The sequence below is a fragment of the Physella acuta genome, unplaced genomic scaffold, assembly GCF_028476545.2.
Source record: "Physella acuta isolate Inbredline_101_S28 unplaced genomic scaffold, ASM2847654v3 ptg001515l, whole genome shotgun sequence".
Classification (NCBI taxonomy): Eukaryota; Metazoa; Mollusca; class Gastropoda; family Physidae; genus Physella; species Physella acuta.
In genome coordinates this window covers 40,855-58,955 of record NW_026733030.1, presented here as the reverse complement: position 1 = coordinate 58,955, position 18,101 = coordinate 40,855, and the positions used below count along the sequence as shown (strand labels likewise).

Genomic DNA, 18,101 nt, shown 5'->3' with positions numbered 1-18,101 from the left:
AATCACATCCCACTCACATCCTTAACATTGTATTTTGTTTTAATTAATGCCCATTTCTCTTCGATTGGCAAGGTCTTTAATGATTTCCATCCATTTGTAACTTCGGTTGTGTTGTTTTTTTCAGAGTTTTTTTTTTTTTTTTGTTCTTTCTCTGACGTTAGAATAAAAAACAAATGTTTAAAATGAATTGAACAAGCTTTCTGTGATGGGTAAATTTAGAATCAGAAGATAATGCAACATGTTTATTTTAAAATGTGGAGTTGATACATTGGTTGGGTTGCGTTGGGTGGTAGTGTGGTTAGGTCAGGGGGAACATCTAGGTGGGGGGTGAAGTGGGAGATCATGGGATACACTGGGATAGGGGGTGGTGGAATGGGATAGTTGAGTGGGATACAATAAGATATAATGGGATACAGTGTGATAGATGTGGTGGAGTGGGATAGCTGAGTAGGGTAGTGGGATATAATGGGATACAGTGGGATAAAGGTGCAGTATCAGTTGAGCAGAATATAGTTGTTAGGATGTAGGATAACATTGGATATTATTAGACATAACTGAAGATAGAGGAAGAGGGTTTAGTGAGATAAGAAACCGAGAGAGTGGGAGAGAGATTGTTATGATTGGGATACAGTGATATATTCTGATATAATGGGAGAGAGTCGGATAGTTGGATATAGTACGATATAGGGGAATAGTCTGATAAAATAGGATAAAGTGGGAAAAAGCTGGATATAGTTATTTTTTAATCTGATATTAAAATCTTGTTTGTTCTTTAAAAAAGAACCATATTTTAAACCAGTCTTCTATTCTAGTAGTCAGTTAAACCTTCAGATTGTTTGGTATTTGTGTTAACAATTATCTAACCGTCAACCGTTCCTGTTTCTCAAAGCCCGGCTGATAGCTCTAAGCGATAGGATCTCTGAAATTAACCGGCAGCCGGACTAAATCAGTTCCGGCGCCCGGGGGTGTTGAGAGTGTTTGGCTACCGTACCATAGGTCCCCTCTCAGCGGCACCTAGATGGCCGGCTCAGGACAGACGGGTTTAATAATTCAGTCGCAGAGTGGAGTCTGGCAGCAGAAGTCAACAAGGATAGTGTTTCGTCTGTGAATTTTGATTATCGTCTGCTACCGTTTTTTTTATTTAGGGCAACCACCTCAATGTAACGATGTTTGTGATGTTGTATGTATGACAGTTAGCCTATGTTTGTTGTACTTATAGCAGTTGTTCTAGATTTTTTGTGAGTATGGTTGATCTATTGGGTTTGTAGCGTGTAAGATGTTCCATTGTTAGGAAAAAAAATATTTGACCATAATATAATTATTATAGTCACCACGGTATCGATGATAGATTTGAGACTAAATCCAAAAAAAAAAGGTATGTATGGCTAACATGTACATTAGGGTAGGGTTTTCAGAAAAAGTTAGTTTTCATGCGCATTGTAGGAATTAATATATGTATAAAATGCCATGGGGTTCATGTTTAGTGAACAGGGTAATTAAGTAGTCTCTATGAATGACTGTTATCATCAAGAACTCCCCCCCCCCCCCTGCAAGATACACAGTGCAGATGAAGTAGAGCTCATCTGTTTTGAGACCGCGGCATACAGGCGGATAGTGTGGTCAGCAGTATGCCAAGCCACTTTTATTTTCTCTAACGCAAGTCATGTACCCATTAGAGCTGGGTGGACTCAGTGACGTCATACAGACTCGAGCTCGCGATACGAACTCGAGACTTTCACGTTAGTAGCTGTGAGCACTTCCATTAACCATTTATTTTTTTAAAAATCATAATCTCATGTAATTTGTGAACGTGGTTTGTTATTTCTTAACAACTGGATCAGCTTAGCTAAAATTTGATCCGATGGTATCCAAGAAAGAATGATATCGTATTATTGTCAAGATCTTCACGGAGACAGAAAATGAAAGTAAAAAGAGAAAAATCATTCATTACCGAGAAGACCGGAGACTATCAAGACCCGGATGTTGGTCATTAGTCCTCGACTAGGCCACACTCAACTCTAAGAGCCGGTAAATCCCTGTTTATTCCTGGTTGGTTCTTGTTTCGGGATTTCCCGGTTTCACGTTCCGGGAATTCAAGAAGATATTGGGGTTTTATCTGCTAAATTATTATCAACACCATTTTGTCGATTAATGTGAAATATAAAACTACAAAGGGTCACAATAACCCGAACGCAATTCGGATTTGTTTTAAAAAAAACTTTAATTTTAAATAAACGAGAATTTAATGTTAAAAAAAATATTGAACCATTGGCTTCAAATACAAAAATGTATACTTTTTTCGATTGTTGAAATACAAGTGTAAAAATGATATAAAGAAGCAGTTCAACTTTTCACGATTTAAAGACTAGATGTATATGTTATTAAACAGAAAACGGCAATCAACTAAACAAACATTTCATACATTCATTACTAACTGATGTACAATCAGTTTAGGAAAGTTGACATAGTTTACTTTCAACTAGAGAAACTGATATTTACCACGCGATATTGCTGCCGCATTAAGTAAAAAATATAACACTTTAAGTACTATCCGCTGTATTAATGTTTGGCTTTTACGCACTATTTAAATGATTTTTTTAAATTTTGTAAATAATTTCTATATTCATTTATTTTTAAGGAATAGATCTGAAAATTTCAGATGTATTACAATTCATTTAAGTTTGAAATTATGTTTTGGTATAAAAAAAATTTAAAAAAAAAAAAAGCAAAAAGATGCGTTTACATTCAAATAATTTTCGGTAAAGGAAATGATCAATTGAAGAGGAAAAAAATTCTTATTTCGTTTGAAGGAGCTTAGTTAGGAGAGGAAATTCTCGAGAATACTCAGGGGAGACGACTAGGATGACGCCGAGTCTGGGAATTGGTTTTTGTAAATGTCGTTTTCAAGTAAGGCGTACAAAAGGCTCACAAATAGTTTACTTTCTATTGAAACGGTGGGGAAAGAGAGGAGTTCTGGAATATTATAACTGTAACGAGTTTAATGAAGGGTAATTACGACACTATGTATGACTTTTGACAATGATTTACTAAGACAATAGACGCGCATATTCAAGTGGCAACATGAATACATATTTTTATTTGATAAGAAGAGGAATTTACATAGTTTGTAAGATGACATTGTATTTTTAGTTGAACGTGTTTTTAAAAAGACGGCGCTATTGAGATGCAGAGCGTGTGTTGGAAACTTGGTTTAGGAAATTCAATGAGAATACGATTCTACATCTCCCCCTCTCCCCCCCCAACCCCACACACACTTTTCGGAAGTTTTTAGATATGTAGGATGCCCTATAAAACAACTTAATGGGTAGGCCTACTGGTTATGAAGGATCCTGCAATTCAGTACTTGGTTCTAATAGCTACCTGATTATGATGAGTACCTGGTTCTGATGGGCAATGGGTTCTTATGAGTATCTCGAATAGATGGGTATCTGTTTTTTTAATGGGTAATTGATTCGATTAGATCCCCTTTTCGAAAAAAAGTTTAGTAAAGTTTATATGGTTTTGTGGCTTACCACTCAATTAGTTCGCATGCCGAAGTAGTCGTTCACATATCATCTACTTCCAGAGTTTCTTCCCGGCATCTTCCAAAGAAAATCTACCGCCCACCGAAAGAAATGGAATTCATATAGAAAACTTATACTTTTATCGGTGTACGGACCCCCCCCCCCCCCTCGCAGAAAATGTTGTCCACCCCCTCTCCCCCGAAAATATCAAGTGCATCCCCCCCCCCCCGAGAAAAACGTCTGGAAGAAACACTGTGTACTTCCCCTTCCACAGGGCCCATCAAGTCTGATAATGGTACAAGTTTTTACTTTTATTTTCTATAAGCCAACCAACATGGTAGAACGGAGCAAAAAAAGTTTCTAAAGTTATATTCTTGCCTGCAACACTTGTACCGATCTCACTAGCATATTCATGTAGCTATGTAGATATCATGATTGATCTTCATGAAACCAAAAACCACAAAAAAACACGTCCTCTTTTTAAACGTTATCAACGTTGGTATGCTAACATCATTTACCGTGATAAATCGACCAATCCGCGAGCTCGTTACAAGACGGGTCTAGCCAATGTCCACAAATACGATTACCCTGTCCAGCGTTATGTCGATATTGATTGGTTGCCTTATACCTTCTGGGTGACGGATGGGGGGTCTGGACGTGCATCATAATAGTCCCCGGGGTGGGATTTAACTGTCTACACACAGGACTGACACGCTTGATACATCTCACATTAATTGATATCTAAAACAATACGTCTAGTTTTATGTAAAGAAATTAAAAGTTCTGGGGGAAATGGTTTTGTGTTGTTGTGTAGTTTTAGTGTTTGAAGTTGACGGAGTTAAATCCTGCAATTAAATATTTCCAATGTTATTTTTGTACTGCTACTTATTTAGACTTCAATCTTCAGTTTAGAGCATGGCTCATTAAATCCGGAAGTTACTAAAATGTAACTTTTTAAAGAAGTCTACTTATGATTTATTTTTATATTTGTAAGCAACGAGACCAAGACTCCGACATTCTTTGACTCTTTTAAAGAAGTCTACTTATGATTTTTTTTTATTTGCAAGCAACAAGACAATATTTCCGACATTCTTTGACTTCAGAACCACAGAAATTCTGAATGCCAGAAACCTATGTCTTCACAATTCCATAACCCCAGGACCTTATAAACTCATGCCTCTAGACCCCCAAAAACCCAGGACCTTATAGACTCTAGAACACAAGAAACCTGGACCTTATAAACTCATGATTCTAGAATCCCATCACTCCAAAAACACTTGACTCCAGATCTACAGAATCCCAGAACCCAGAGCTCCATTACGACCCCAGAAACCCATTACGACCCCAGAACCCCATTACGACCCCAGAACCCCATTACGACCCCAGAACCCCATTACGACCCCAGAACCCCATTACGACCTCAGAACCCCATTACGACCCCAGAACCCCATTACGACCCCAGAACCCCATTACGACCCTCAGCCCACATCACCAGGACACATCATTGACCTAGAAACCTAGAAATGGAAATGGTACCGTTGACTAAAACTAAAAGTACGCCATGACTCCCTCCCACCTCAACGTATGCACCACTTATCTAAAAATAACTTACATCCACTACCTATTGATGATATTTTAGTGTCAAAAATCATACTATATCAGCTTTACGAGACCGAATAAAGAACCTTCACCGATTAAACTATTTGATCACTTTGATGTGCGTGTCTGGCTTTGTCATCTTGTCCATAAAATGCCTTAAATATCCGCGAACACTCACGAAATCACGGTGTATTTTTGATTGAAGTTGACAAACCTATGTCTAGCTGACAAGTAAGCAGCCTGATTTCTAGCTTTAAAGTTGTCAACGCGATTTTTTTTGCTCAAAAGTTCAGAAAACGTGATTTTATAGTCTAATGATTGTGGTCAGTCCGATTTCTAGCTTACAAGCGGACAACCCAATTCCTACTTTACAAGTGTACAAGCCGATGTTTAATTTACAAGTGGACTACTCGATGTATAGCTTACATGATGACAACCTTATTTCTAATTTATATGTGGACAACCCAATGTAAAGCTCTTAAGTTGACAACCCTCTAACTAGCTTATAAAGGGACAACCTCGTATCTAGATTACAAGCTGACAACCTCAAGTCTAGCTATTGAGGAATCAAACATACTCGAATTCACCATTTAACCAATTACTATTTTTTAAATTCCTAGAATCGCAGACTATAGAAGCAAAACAAATACCCCAGCACTTTGGAGATTCGAATACCGGGGATCCCCACTTCTCATTAGTTTATTATGAATGAAAAGCGGGAGTTTATAAACATAGGTTGTGTTTAAAAAATCACTAATGATGCACGCAGATGTGACATTGTAATTCATGTGGAGTAGAAAGTATTTTATTTTAGGATGTAAAAAGTGTAGATCCGACTAGCTTTGCTTAAAGAAACCAAATACATTTTCTTTGCTATTGTAAAATAAACAGCAGCTCACTCACCAAATAAATTTAAAAAAAAAGAGTTTAAATTAGAAATACATCTTAATAAATAATTTAGCTAACAGTTATTTTTCTCAAACGTCGTATTTTAATTTTAATTACATAATTTTAATTTTATTTTCTCCGCTCTCATTAGTTGCATAAACCATCTAAAACAGCCTCTAAATTTTAATTTTAAAGTTTTCAAACATTGTGTTCATCATGATCTCAAATCATTATAAAATGTAATTACAAAAAAATAACTTGCGTGCTATTTTTGCCATCGCCCGTAATATTTATTTGCTAATGTTTAGACAATGATTCTTAATCACCTGTGGATTGTAAACAATAGTGCTTATACAATATATCCATACAATATATATATATATCTATAATATAACGCTGCTGGTAGTGTGTCAGTCCTTCCTTCCTTCCTTCCTTCCTTCCTTCCTTCCTTCCTTCCGTCATCGCTATAGATTTTGGAACCATAAAAGTAAACATTCGCACCATGCTGTGCTTTTCAGTGCACCGCAGTGTCTTATTATAAGTATTAGAGTAGGGTTTGTTTATATAGCGGCATAGAGCTATTTTATAATTGCCACGGTGTTTACTCTTTCGCATAACGTCAAGAAAATATTAAATACACGCAAACTGCTAAAACGTATTAAAAAGATTAATGTCAAATATCATTTTCGTTTAGGTTCCCAGAAAAAGTGGATACATTTTAATAAGATAATAACAGTACGGTAGAAAAATCAAATTAATTTAACTCTTTTCTAATTTTGACAAAGGAGGTAATTTAAAAATACATTAAACTCACGCTAATAAAAAATGTAAATGCAAATATACGTTCGTCATAGAAGGAATTAGTGTTGCAATAATATAATTAGCAAAATGTGAATGCAAATTATTCGGATGTGTAAGAGGAAATTATTGTTAGAAAATTATAAATAGCATGGATTGATAAAAGGCAATCTTTTATTTATTTTATTCACTGAATGTAGGCCCTACTTTTTATTGCTTATAATTTTTAATCAACTATTCAGCACTATTATAGACGCGTCATCACGTTCATTAGGTGCGCAATGGTTTTAGTTATGAAACTCTATTGTAAATTTTTAAAATTTAAAGTGCTGGAAATAAATTGCGTGAATGGATAAAGTGAAATATTGTATATATTATAGATACTGACTATTATTTATACTGTTTTCTAATTATTATTCTATCTTTCGGGTTTTATAGGAGAGGCGTAGCGAAGGGGGGGGGGGGGGGCATATGTCCCCGGGTGCCGACCTTAGGGGGCGCCAAAGTGGGTTGGAAAAAATTTGCGAGGGTGGTGGTGGTGGAAATCGAAAGTTTTACGGCGGGGGGGGGGGGAAGGGGTGCAAATCGAAAGTTTGAGGGGGGTGCAAATCACCGGAAAGGGCGCGATTTGGCGCTACGGGCTAGACTGTGAGCAATATGCCTTTATGATTGCATTTAAATTGTGTTTATGTTATGAGTGTTGTGTTTGTTTGTTCGTTTTTTTTTTTTTTTTTTTTTTTTTTTTGCGTTCGTTTGTGTTGTGTTTAGTTTTGTTCTGTTCCTATTTCTGTTCACATTTAAAAAAGATTTACCGTGGCGGAGCACGGGATGCAGCTAGTATATATATATATATATATATATATATATATATATATATATATATATATATATATATATATAAGGGGGGAGGCTTCAGGGAACTCAACAAAATTAGATGCTTAAGTAACGAAAAATAAAAGATAAATGAAAAATTGTTCAAAAATAAATTTTATTCATAATTCTTAAATCTAAACTACAACATTGCAACGCAACAAAAAGGGAAATAATGCTAAAGGTAAACAACTCCACAACAACAAGATGTGGAATGATTGAAACTCAATCAATGTTGGACTAAAATTCATTTCCTGTGTGTCTCTCCAGCCATCACTGCCCACGCTCGAACTTTTTTCAATCAAGTTCTGGCCAATCATAACAGGCTTTTAATTGATTTTATATCTAGAGCCGCACCTACGCAGTTATTAGCTAATCGTATTTTTAAAATCGAAAACCAGGTGCTGCCGTTTTAATTAATCATTTATTCAAGTAATCATTTTTATTTTTTATTTTACTTGTTTAATTCTTTGAAATTATTTCAAAATTTTAAATTAAAAAAAACATGTTTTTTTCTAACAGTTCTAATAAATGTTTTTTTTTAAATTTCCAAAATGTACAAAATAATTGCTATATTTGTAATGCTTAACTAAAACAGCAGTTATAAGAAAATGCTTTTTATTAAAAAAAAAACAACAAATAAAACCTACAGGAAATATACATTCAACACGATTTTCCGAGATGTATTTCAAGAATTGAATTTGTGTAGTTTTGAAATCATGAAATTAGAAGTATCAAAAAGACGTGTACGAGTAAGTAATAGTCTAGTAAGGTAGTATGCTTTACTAAAGAATACAACGGCCAGTTAACGTATATGTTATTGCATTGTTCTAATGTTTACCTAAGGTTGCCTCTAAATTAAATGTTACATTTTTAGTTTAAAAATTATTTATCCATCTGTTCTCTTTTGCGTAACGGTTGCCTATAGTTTTTATAGCCTATATTACCATTCAAATACAGACGGTGATATTTACAAATAATTGTTTAAAATTCAAGTATCAAAAATATCAACTTATAGTAGGTCTGGTAGTGTTTTATCTCAATATAAAAATATATTCAAGTCACTTTCTAATAAATCTGCCTAAAAAATATTTTATATACTCTACAACTACTATTACTTTAGAGACGATATAGTATTGCTTGTTATTTTAAGAAAGTGTTCTATTGCCACAAATCGAATTATGTTTCTCGCTGTTTTCAACATAAAGTATTCCAGCACCAACTAAACGTCCACATTTTCCCCTAACCAGGAAAACAAACATAAATCTCCCTGACATGTTTGTGCAAGTAATTGCCGCCATTAAGCGCTTTAATCCCCCACAACTAAAAGCTAAAAATAGACCCATGTGACCTTGTGTTATTGATTCTGCCCTGGTGAGCACATACATTAGTATTTATCTAGGTCAAGGCCCAGTTACAACACGACGCTTTAACAAATAGTTGCGGCTTGGAAAAAAAAGGATTGCTGTTGGGAAAAAAAAATCAACAGAAATAGCCAATAGAAATCTACAATATTATTCTACATCAAAATTTAGAAACTATCAAAAAGAAGAATACACACATTCTACATCTACAATATAAAACAATGATCTAGTTTCCAAAATGTAAACACAATATTTGTAGCTAAACTATACAATACTTTACTACTGACGTCATGGGCGCCCACATTGTTGGTCTAGAGGGGTGGCTTGAAAAGATTCTCCATGCAGTATTACATGTACAATTGTACGACAGTGGACTCTTCCAAATTTAGATGAGTTAGAGTTTCAGTACTATTGTACTATCAAGTTTGTGTTAAATTACAGTTAGAGCTATGGTAGGACTTATTATAGGGTTTAGGTTAGGGCCTGAAATTAAAGCTTGGGCTATGGTAGGACTTATAATAGGGTTTTAGGTTAGGGCCTGAAATTAGTTTTAGGGCTATAGTAGGACTTATAATAGGGTTTAGAATAGGGCCTGAAATTAGAGCTAGGGCTATGGTTTGGATTAGGGATCATGATAGTGTTAGCACTAGCAAATTAAATTAGTTTATAGTTTACTATCAGTAACCTAACACCCCTCTTTAAAGAAGATGCCACTATTATGTGTATATCGGACAATGGTATGCATAATACACCCGGATGTTAATTACTGAATTGTTTTGAATTCTAAAATATTAAATTAACATCATTTAGTTATTTTATACCTGATTTTGACTTGAAGTATTTGGACAGAAACGTTTTAAAATATTACTATTTAAATAGCACTATATTATTATGTAAAAGGTATCCAAGCCCAGCTTTAAGCGAAAAAAAAAGTTTGTATTAAACATTTATCATGAGGGCGCCCATGAGCCACATAAACAAATCCTCATTGACAACGACCGTCCTACCTTTGTGCGCGGCTTTTCCTTGCGGCTGCTACGGCAGCATTGGAAGGGGACGTGGAAAATTCTCGCAATCTCCCGGACCCCGCCGCCGATGGAAGAAAACGTGGACGTTGCAATATCCTTAAATCCTCTACCGCCTTGGTCGAGGCTGAGTTCGCTTTTCTTGATGCCGTCGATGACGTCGGTCAGAACCGCGTCACGCGAGAAGGTGACCTTGGTCGATTTTTTAACCACTTCCTGTTCCCGTCGGCTTGGTCGTCGTGCCGGTGGTTTGGTCTTGCGTCGGTCCAGAGACTGCGTCTGTTTGGTCAAATCCGGTTTGTCGTCGGCGTACCGCTGGGTGTACTGGTCGTCTGCGACGTCTGCGAGATGGCTGTGAGTACTCAACGTCGCGCCCAGGGTGTACTCAAACACGGGCAGACCTTCTAGGATATCGGAAGCGTCATCTCTGACGTAGCCGGCGAGAGACTCCGTGCTGGTCTGTGACGCGCAGCTGATCTTTAAAACCCCGACAGGCGACGAGGGTACGGAGTACTGCACGGATTTCGAGTGCATGGGTTGACCGATGATCGCGTAGTGTTCATAACCGGAAGTGACGTCACCGTGAACGTCCATGTTGGATCGGACGTACCTTGGGTGCGCACTGACCGGCTGGGATGTGATCACTTTGATGTTCTCGTACGGCGAGTCCTCGGCGGTCGTAAAATGCCTGAACCGGAATGTGTTGTCAACGACCGTACGCCTATCCAAAGGACGGATGACCTTGTCAAAGGGAATCTCGTCCTTGACCGTCGAGTACTCACCGAATATATACCCATCGGACACGTCACTCAGAGTTGATTCTCGACCAGTCCCGGGTATGACTAAACCGGAAGTGGAACTTTCAGAGTCGTAGGATCTTCTGTCGGTGACGTCATCGATTCGTGCATAGTTACCCCAACATACGGAATCTGAATGTAAACTCATCCCCGACCCTGTCATGTACTGTGTGGAGGCGTCGACTTCCTGTCGGTCAAGGTAAGGGAAAGAACTCGTTCTGACGGCAACGGCGTCGTTTCGGTTGTCGAGGGTGGACAGGTGAGGGGTGGAGCTGACCCACTTTGTTCTATTCTGAGCTCTCCTGCCCTGCATGTACTCATCCGTGGCGCTCTCAGACACGATGCTTGAAAAACTCGGACAGCCGTCGTTGCGTGACCTCGGGTCACGATACGGCCTCCGGTCGTGCGTTTGCCTGTGAGCGTGACGAGGGACTCTCTCAGGTAACGGCGGTGCCGTTTCTGGGAAATTCACGTTGTCGTAGACGTCGATGCTCTGCTGCATGATGAACCCGGGGGTGGGGTCGTGACCTTTGACCGTGACCAAATGCTCGTTAACATACCCCACCGGGTCGCACACCAGCGCCTCGTTTAAATCGTTGTTCACAGCCTCTTGTAGTGTTACCTGTTTTAATTTCTGCTCGCACTTTTCTATCGCCTCTTCAAAATTGGCGTCAAAATCAGACTCACTCATGACCCTCCCGTATCTTTTAGACTTACCATTACTCTCCTTGTCGGTTTTTTCTTTTACTTCCTGTCTCTCTTCAACAGATCCATGCTGTCTTTTGATCAGTTCGTCCAGAACAGAGTCATACATATTAATGGTTTCCTTATCCGCGTCTAGCTCCTCAATTATCGACTTCCTTTTTTCAAGTCTTTCATTGCGCGTCGCTTCGTCCCCATTGGTGCCCGTCTGTTGTTTTGTAGATATTTCACCCTCAGCGTTCTTAGATACGATCTTTTCTTTATTTCCGCTGTCGTCGGTCGCGTTATCTTTTTCCGGGTTCTGCTGAGACGCTGGTTCGTTTCCAGATATAGGTTTCGTTTCCGTTTCGGCTAACAGCTCCTCGCGACTTCCGGCGAAGTTTCGGTTTAATTCATGTTCGTTGACCTTAAGATCCTGGACAGTTTTAACCGCAGGGGCTACTTTACTTCCAGACAATTTATCGGTTCCAGAGTCCAGCCCTTGCCTGTAGCTCTCACTAATTTTCATAGGAAACATATTTTCCTCCTCCGTCATGGCGCATCTTTTGTTTTGTATGACCACGGCGGACGGACGCCGCTCCGGTTTTTTCATCATGGCCGTGCAGTTCAGATGAATTTTAAAATTCCCGCCGCAACACAAAGAGAAACCGTCGCCGTTAAGACTCATCGCGTTTTCCGGAGAATCCGGGCAGTTGACCGTTAGACTCGCGGTGTCCTGGTTCTCTGTTGACTCAGCAGACGACAGCCTCTTAAATTCCGGAGGTCTCAGGTCTAAAGTCCCAGACGTTGACTTGGCGTTGGTTTCCTTAAACCCAGCCGCATCCACCAGGGAAATCTCTTTAGCCAGCTCCTCCAGTTTCCCATTTGTATCGTCTCTCGATCCTTTCTTCACGGACTTCTCTCGCCTGACCTTGACAGACGATTCCACTTTCTTCGAAGCCTTGACCTCTTCATAGCCAGTGCTGAGAATTAAGTCGCAGGTTTGTTCTTTCAACACCCCTAAGACTTTGGGAGATTCCGGTTCCAGTTCTGAATCGACCGTGATGCTTCTTTCAGACAACTCCGACCTGTCCTGGGTTGATGGTGATGATATGTCCACGGAGATGGGCGTGGTGATGGCCAACGGCTCCACGACTTCCGGTTTAGTTGGAACGTCTTCAACTTTAACCTTCTCCACACACTCCTCGTTCAACTGTCCAACACTGCTCGTTTCTACAATTCCGCTCCCGATACCGTTTTCATCAGAACTTTCTTTAAGCTTTGCACCCATTATCATATCAACATCGATAAAATCATTTACTGAATATCTTTGAACATCATTCGCGGCGACCGATGTTTCTATTGCAGTTTCTCCAAAACTAATATTCAGCAGATCTACTTCTTCTGTTTTTTCCTGCTGTTCAGATGCGTATTTAATCACAGACTCGAACCCTGAATCGCCCATGCCACAACTTTCTCTTTCCACAATGGTGCTGTCTTTATCAACAACATCAGACGAATCCACGACTGTATCATCAAGAAGACTAGCCATTTTGGACCCTGATTCCTGTTTTTCTGTTTCATCTTTTACCAAAGTGTCAGTAACATTTTGTGATAATATTTCATTATCAAAATTTAGTTCCCTAGTGATTGGTAATTGGTCGACAGTTTTAGGTTTATCTTCTTCACTAGTAACCGCTTCAACTTTGTCGATGGCATTGATTTTCACTTCAGAAATCGGCTCAAGGACTTCTTCAGGCTGTGGTTTCAACTCGGCCGAATCAATATCTTTCACTTTTTTGCTCTTGAAGCCCTTGAACAGAATAGCGGCCCTGGTGACCAGGTCAACATCACTATCAGCTTCGATCGCTTCGGATTGAATTGTCTTGGACCGCCACATGCCCGCAGGGGTCGGCCTTCTCTTTCTCACAGTTTGTTCCTTGAACACCTCCGCCGCCTTGTTGAGCAACTCAAAGGCGTCATCTTGTTCTGCATTTCTCTGTGACGCCACGGCCTCTGACTCGTCATCGTGAGACTGACTCCTTAACCTCCCTCTCCCTGATGGAGGAGATTTAGATTTGTCTTCATCGTCTTTGTCTTTCTTTTTCACCATGTATTTCGTCACGGACTGCATTTTATTTAGAACTTTCCCAAATTTGTTGAAAGCGGATTTTCGTAGTTTTTCAGCATCCATTTCCTTCTGAGTAGGAACGTCGACGGTGTCTGTTTTGAACTCCTTGACGATGTCGTCGATGTCAGCATCGTCGCTTTCACTGGCGTCTTGTTTATACTCCTGTACCAGAGCGTCTATGTCACCCCCATCGCTGTCACTGCTACTGTCACTCTTAGAAATCTGAGGTTTAGGACCTTGATCAGGCTCGGATTGTGGTAGAGTTTCATTTGTTTCTTTTTCGTTTAACTCTGCTTGGTGGACTTCAAAATCTTCAGTCTCAATTAATGTCGCACTTTTAGTACCGTTCTTTTCATTTTCAGGAGCGGTAGCTTGTAGTTTAGAAATGTCGTCAATACTTGTAACCTTAGGTTCAGTTTCCAATTCTGTGATTGAAGGTTTAGATTGTGATATACATTCAGTATAAACATTTTCCACAGGTGAAGTAAGTGTGACGACATTAGGCACAAGATCAGGTGGTGCCCCGGTTGTGACTTTTACCTTAGTTTCATGATCTATGTCTGTAGATATAACTTCTTTGTTTGACTCAGCTTCAGGTAATGATTCGTTCAACGGTGGTGAAGCTACCGTATCCAGAACTTGTTCTTCGTGTTTTTCTTGTGCGTGTTTGCTAGAAAACAGGGAGACTACCTGCATAGGTTGTTGCATTTTTGTTTTGACAAAAGACGAAAATCCCATCCTTGGTGACGGAGAGCGTTGTTGTGTGCCCGGAGTTATCGGCTCAACTAATCGAGGTTGTGTCCCTTCCTTCTCAGAATCTAAATCCAATGTTTTGGCCTCTTTTTCAGTTTCTACAACAGCAAATGGATCATTTAGAACACGAGCTGATGTGTCAACTAAAGCATTAGAAAATGTGTCGTCAAATGTGTTAAAACTTGAAGAAGAGGCTGGTGCGCTTTTGATTTCACCAGAGACGATAGCAGTAGAACCCCAATCGTCGTTGGGCCAAGAGAAATCGTTAAACGACAGCTCGCTTTGTTCAGCAGCGTTTACAAACGGAGCCCACGGATCAAAAGCAAGAGACGCCACGGCTGAATCAGATACATCGCCGCCTAATAAATCCCTTGTATTATCATGGCCACTTGGTTTTTGTGCTTCGTCTTCTTTTTCCTTTTCAGTGATTGACGGTGATTTCCCAAATGATTTGAACGAAGATACAGAGTTTGATGGCGCTTCTTCGTATTCTAATTTTGTTTGCGAGGTTTTAAACGTTTTGATTTTTTCAAGTTTAGGTGCATCGAATGGTAGAGACGGGCGTCTTTGTGATGGTTCTATAGTAGCATCTACTGACTGTGACGACCAAAGCAGCGGCTGTTCTTTGCCGAGATTTTTAAGCATCACCATAGGAAGAGACCGTCTACGAGTTTGTTCCAGCATATTGCGTCGCCTCAAATCTATCGAAAGAGCTTTCCGGTTCGCCCTTTCAATCGGCTTGGGGAACCCCCCAGCTTTTCCTGCCGTGGCTAGGCTATCACTAGACATGTTCACAAGCATCGAATCGGTCGACGTACACTCGGCAAGCGGAACAAGAGCAGCCGTGACGTCAAATTGCCGACGGCATGTTGACTCTGGTCTAGACGACGGCAGGGATAAATCTTCCGGCTGATCAATCGTCGAACTATCCTGGGATAAATTCACCCGCATGGATTCCCTAGAGATGCTACCTCTTGAGGAGTCTCCACTGCCGTTTGAAAGTTTACTTTGGAGTAGAATTTCCTTAGACGTGCAGGGGGAGTGATCACCACGTTCACCGTACTGAATGCTCTCAGCAAAAGACAGGAGCTCTTCATGACAACTTTGCGTGGCACTTTCCCCAAAAACTGAATCGTCCCCTGAGGTTTCTTCAAAGTGCGCCATGGACGTATCTTCAGTACCGAACCCACTCAAATCATCGTCGTCGTTCCATACGATCTTCTCGTTGATTCTCTCACTCGTTTCAATCTCCGGTGTTGTTCTCGTGTCGGGGGTACCACTGGTTCCAGCGTCAGAGAGTAGATCTTTCTCCACCAGACCTGGCTCGGCTATGTCTTCAAGAGAGGAAACCGTAGCGCTGAACGCGGCGTAGAACGAAGAACTGAATTTATCGTCGTTAGTAGGAGGCGCTGATTCTTCAGGATCTGAAAACGGGCTGATGCATTTCCTCGCCGAGCTCGAACTCTCCTGGCTGCTGGATTTGCTCAAGCTGGGTTTGAACCCGTGACCAATATCAAACAGGAGCTCATCGTCCTCGTCGTTGTTGGACGTCTTCGTGTCAGGGTCAAGCGCGTGTTGGTCAGTGTCCGTCTTGGTGTTGTCCGGTGCGCTGGACGTCTGCTCGTACACGGACACAACCGACGACGTGTGGTCAGGCGTGACGCTGCTGCTGGATTCGTCGGACGAGCCGGACGTGCGCGAGTCAGCCGAAAGTCTGAGAGCGCCGGACACGAGGCTATCCCCGGACTGAGAGAGCTGGTTCCTGTCATCCACCTGGACTGAACTTGTCTTCACCTGTGTGGTCAACTTCGCACCTTTCCGGGCTAACTCAGCAATATCAATGCTTCTTGTCGACAACTCGTTGAACTCAAGTGACCCGTCTTTTGACCCGTACGACTGACCTTCCGAAAATGCTTTGAAACCTCGTTTTCTGGTATGATCTTCTAATCTTATAGCAGCGTAAGGATCCGATCTTGATGCTTCTGTATTCTGACTAGTTGTATCCTCGATACATGCCCCTACTGTGTCCTTATTAACTGCTACAGGTCCGATTGATGTATTTAGTTTTACTTCTGTGCTTTCTCTCTCTGGCGATCCACCAGACTTTAGAGTTATTCCATCTTTATTTTCTGAAACTGACACATTATCAAGTTTATTTATCAGATTTTTATCTAAATCAACCTCCTCTTTCTTTAAAATCTCATCATCTGTTTTATCCCTACGTTTCTCAGACGCCGCATTACTCTTGCTCACACTGTCCTCAGTTTCCGTTGACCCCTCCGACAACTGGGACTGGATCAGATTAGCCGCGCGTGCGTTCAACGAAGAAGAAGCACCCGACCACTCGTCACCGTTACCAAAAGACCCGGTGACGTAAACGACGCCGAACTTATCCGCCTTGGACGAGACGTGTTTACTGCAACTAATCTCAAAGTGTTCCAATCTCTGAATACTCTCCTCGATCGATTTTTGGTTCCGTCTCAAAAACTCGTCCCGTTTGGCGCGCGTCAAATCGGATTCGGACTCCGTTAACTTTTGTATACTTTCCTCTATAGACTGTTGGTTTCGGAACAAAAACTCGTTAAGACCTCGCGTCGAACTATTTTTGAAACATCTTCTTCCACGAATCCCTTTCAGCGAAGTTTCGTTGTACCCATCCGCGTCGTTGGTACTTTTTCTTCGCCGTGTTTCCGTGTATAAATCCTCCGAATCAAGCAATCCTTTCGATTTATTCAAGAAATCATGACTCTGTGATTTCGTTGTTATCCCCGGGTACGCCAAACCGTACTTCTCCGCGATGTCCTGTTTGAAAGGATTCGAATCCGATAACAACTCGAACTCTTGCGGAGTGAGAGGTGTACTCTTTCTCCCCACCGCCTCCTCCGCGCTGGGCGAATCTCTTTTTAGTTTCGCTTTCACATGGTCAGTGGAGAAAGGGTCCCACAGGGGATCGACGCAGGAACCATCTTGTTTCGTTTCGTGGGGTTTCTCCATCAGCGAGGGTTGTCCCCCCGTTTCCTCAAAAAATCCGTCCCTTCACGCCACACCGTCGCATTTTTTCAAATCGATGTATTGTCAAGATCTATTCCGTTCTGGTACGGGTCGAGCCGTCCGTTCCGTAGTCTGGCCACTTCTCAAAAACACGAGGCTGTCCGTCATAGACAGTACGAAATATCGTTGCCATTTTCATCAAACTCCCTCACATCTATTCCCGGAAGAAATATAAAAAAGTATCCTTTTTTTTCGTGAAAGAAATAACACAATTATTTTTTCACCTCATATGTCCCAGTACAAAAGTTAATCTTTTTATTTATCTGAAATAAAATATATTTCACTGAAGCAGAAGAAAAAACAATACATATAACCAAATATTAAAACAGTGTTGTAAAAAAAAAATAGTGTTAATTATTTGATGTGATTCTATATTCTATTCAAGACATGGAAACCATCTTAACAAACATGTGATCTGGGATTAACGGGCAGGGGATGAAAAGCCTGGAATCACCGTAAAGCTGTCAAAAAATTGGACACACGCTGGTTCCATAACGAGGCAGTAATCTGTCACGTGATGTCAACACGGGTCACGGCGTTCTGGGATGGGGAAAACATGGCGGCTCAAACAGGAAGTAAGTCGTAGTCGAGTACGCAGTCGACTGGCAGCGATTATATAA

At 40.5% G+C, this 18,101-nt stretch overlaps 1 protein-coding gene across 1 annotated transcript in view; it reads right to left on the bottom strand.

The window, feature by feature from the left end:
- Nucleotides 1-17,731, bottom strand: part of LOC131928532 (uncharacterized) — a gene marked incomplete at its 3' end in the record, with an annotated part of 113,108 nt that extends 95,377 nt beyond the window's left edge. Inside the window, exon 1 of the mRNA XM_059284603.1 lies at nucleotides 10,051-17,731. Coding sequence (XP_059140586.1) covers nucleotides 10,051-17,424 — 7,374 coding nt within the window. The remainder of the gene's footprint in view (nucleotides 1-10,050) is intronic.
- Between the last annotated feature and the right edge of the window lie 370 nt (nucleotides 17,732-18,101).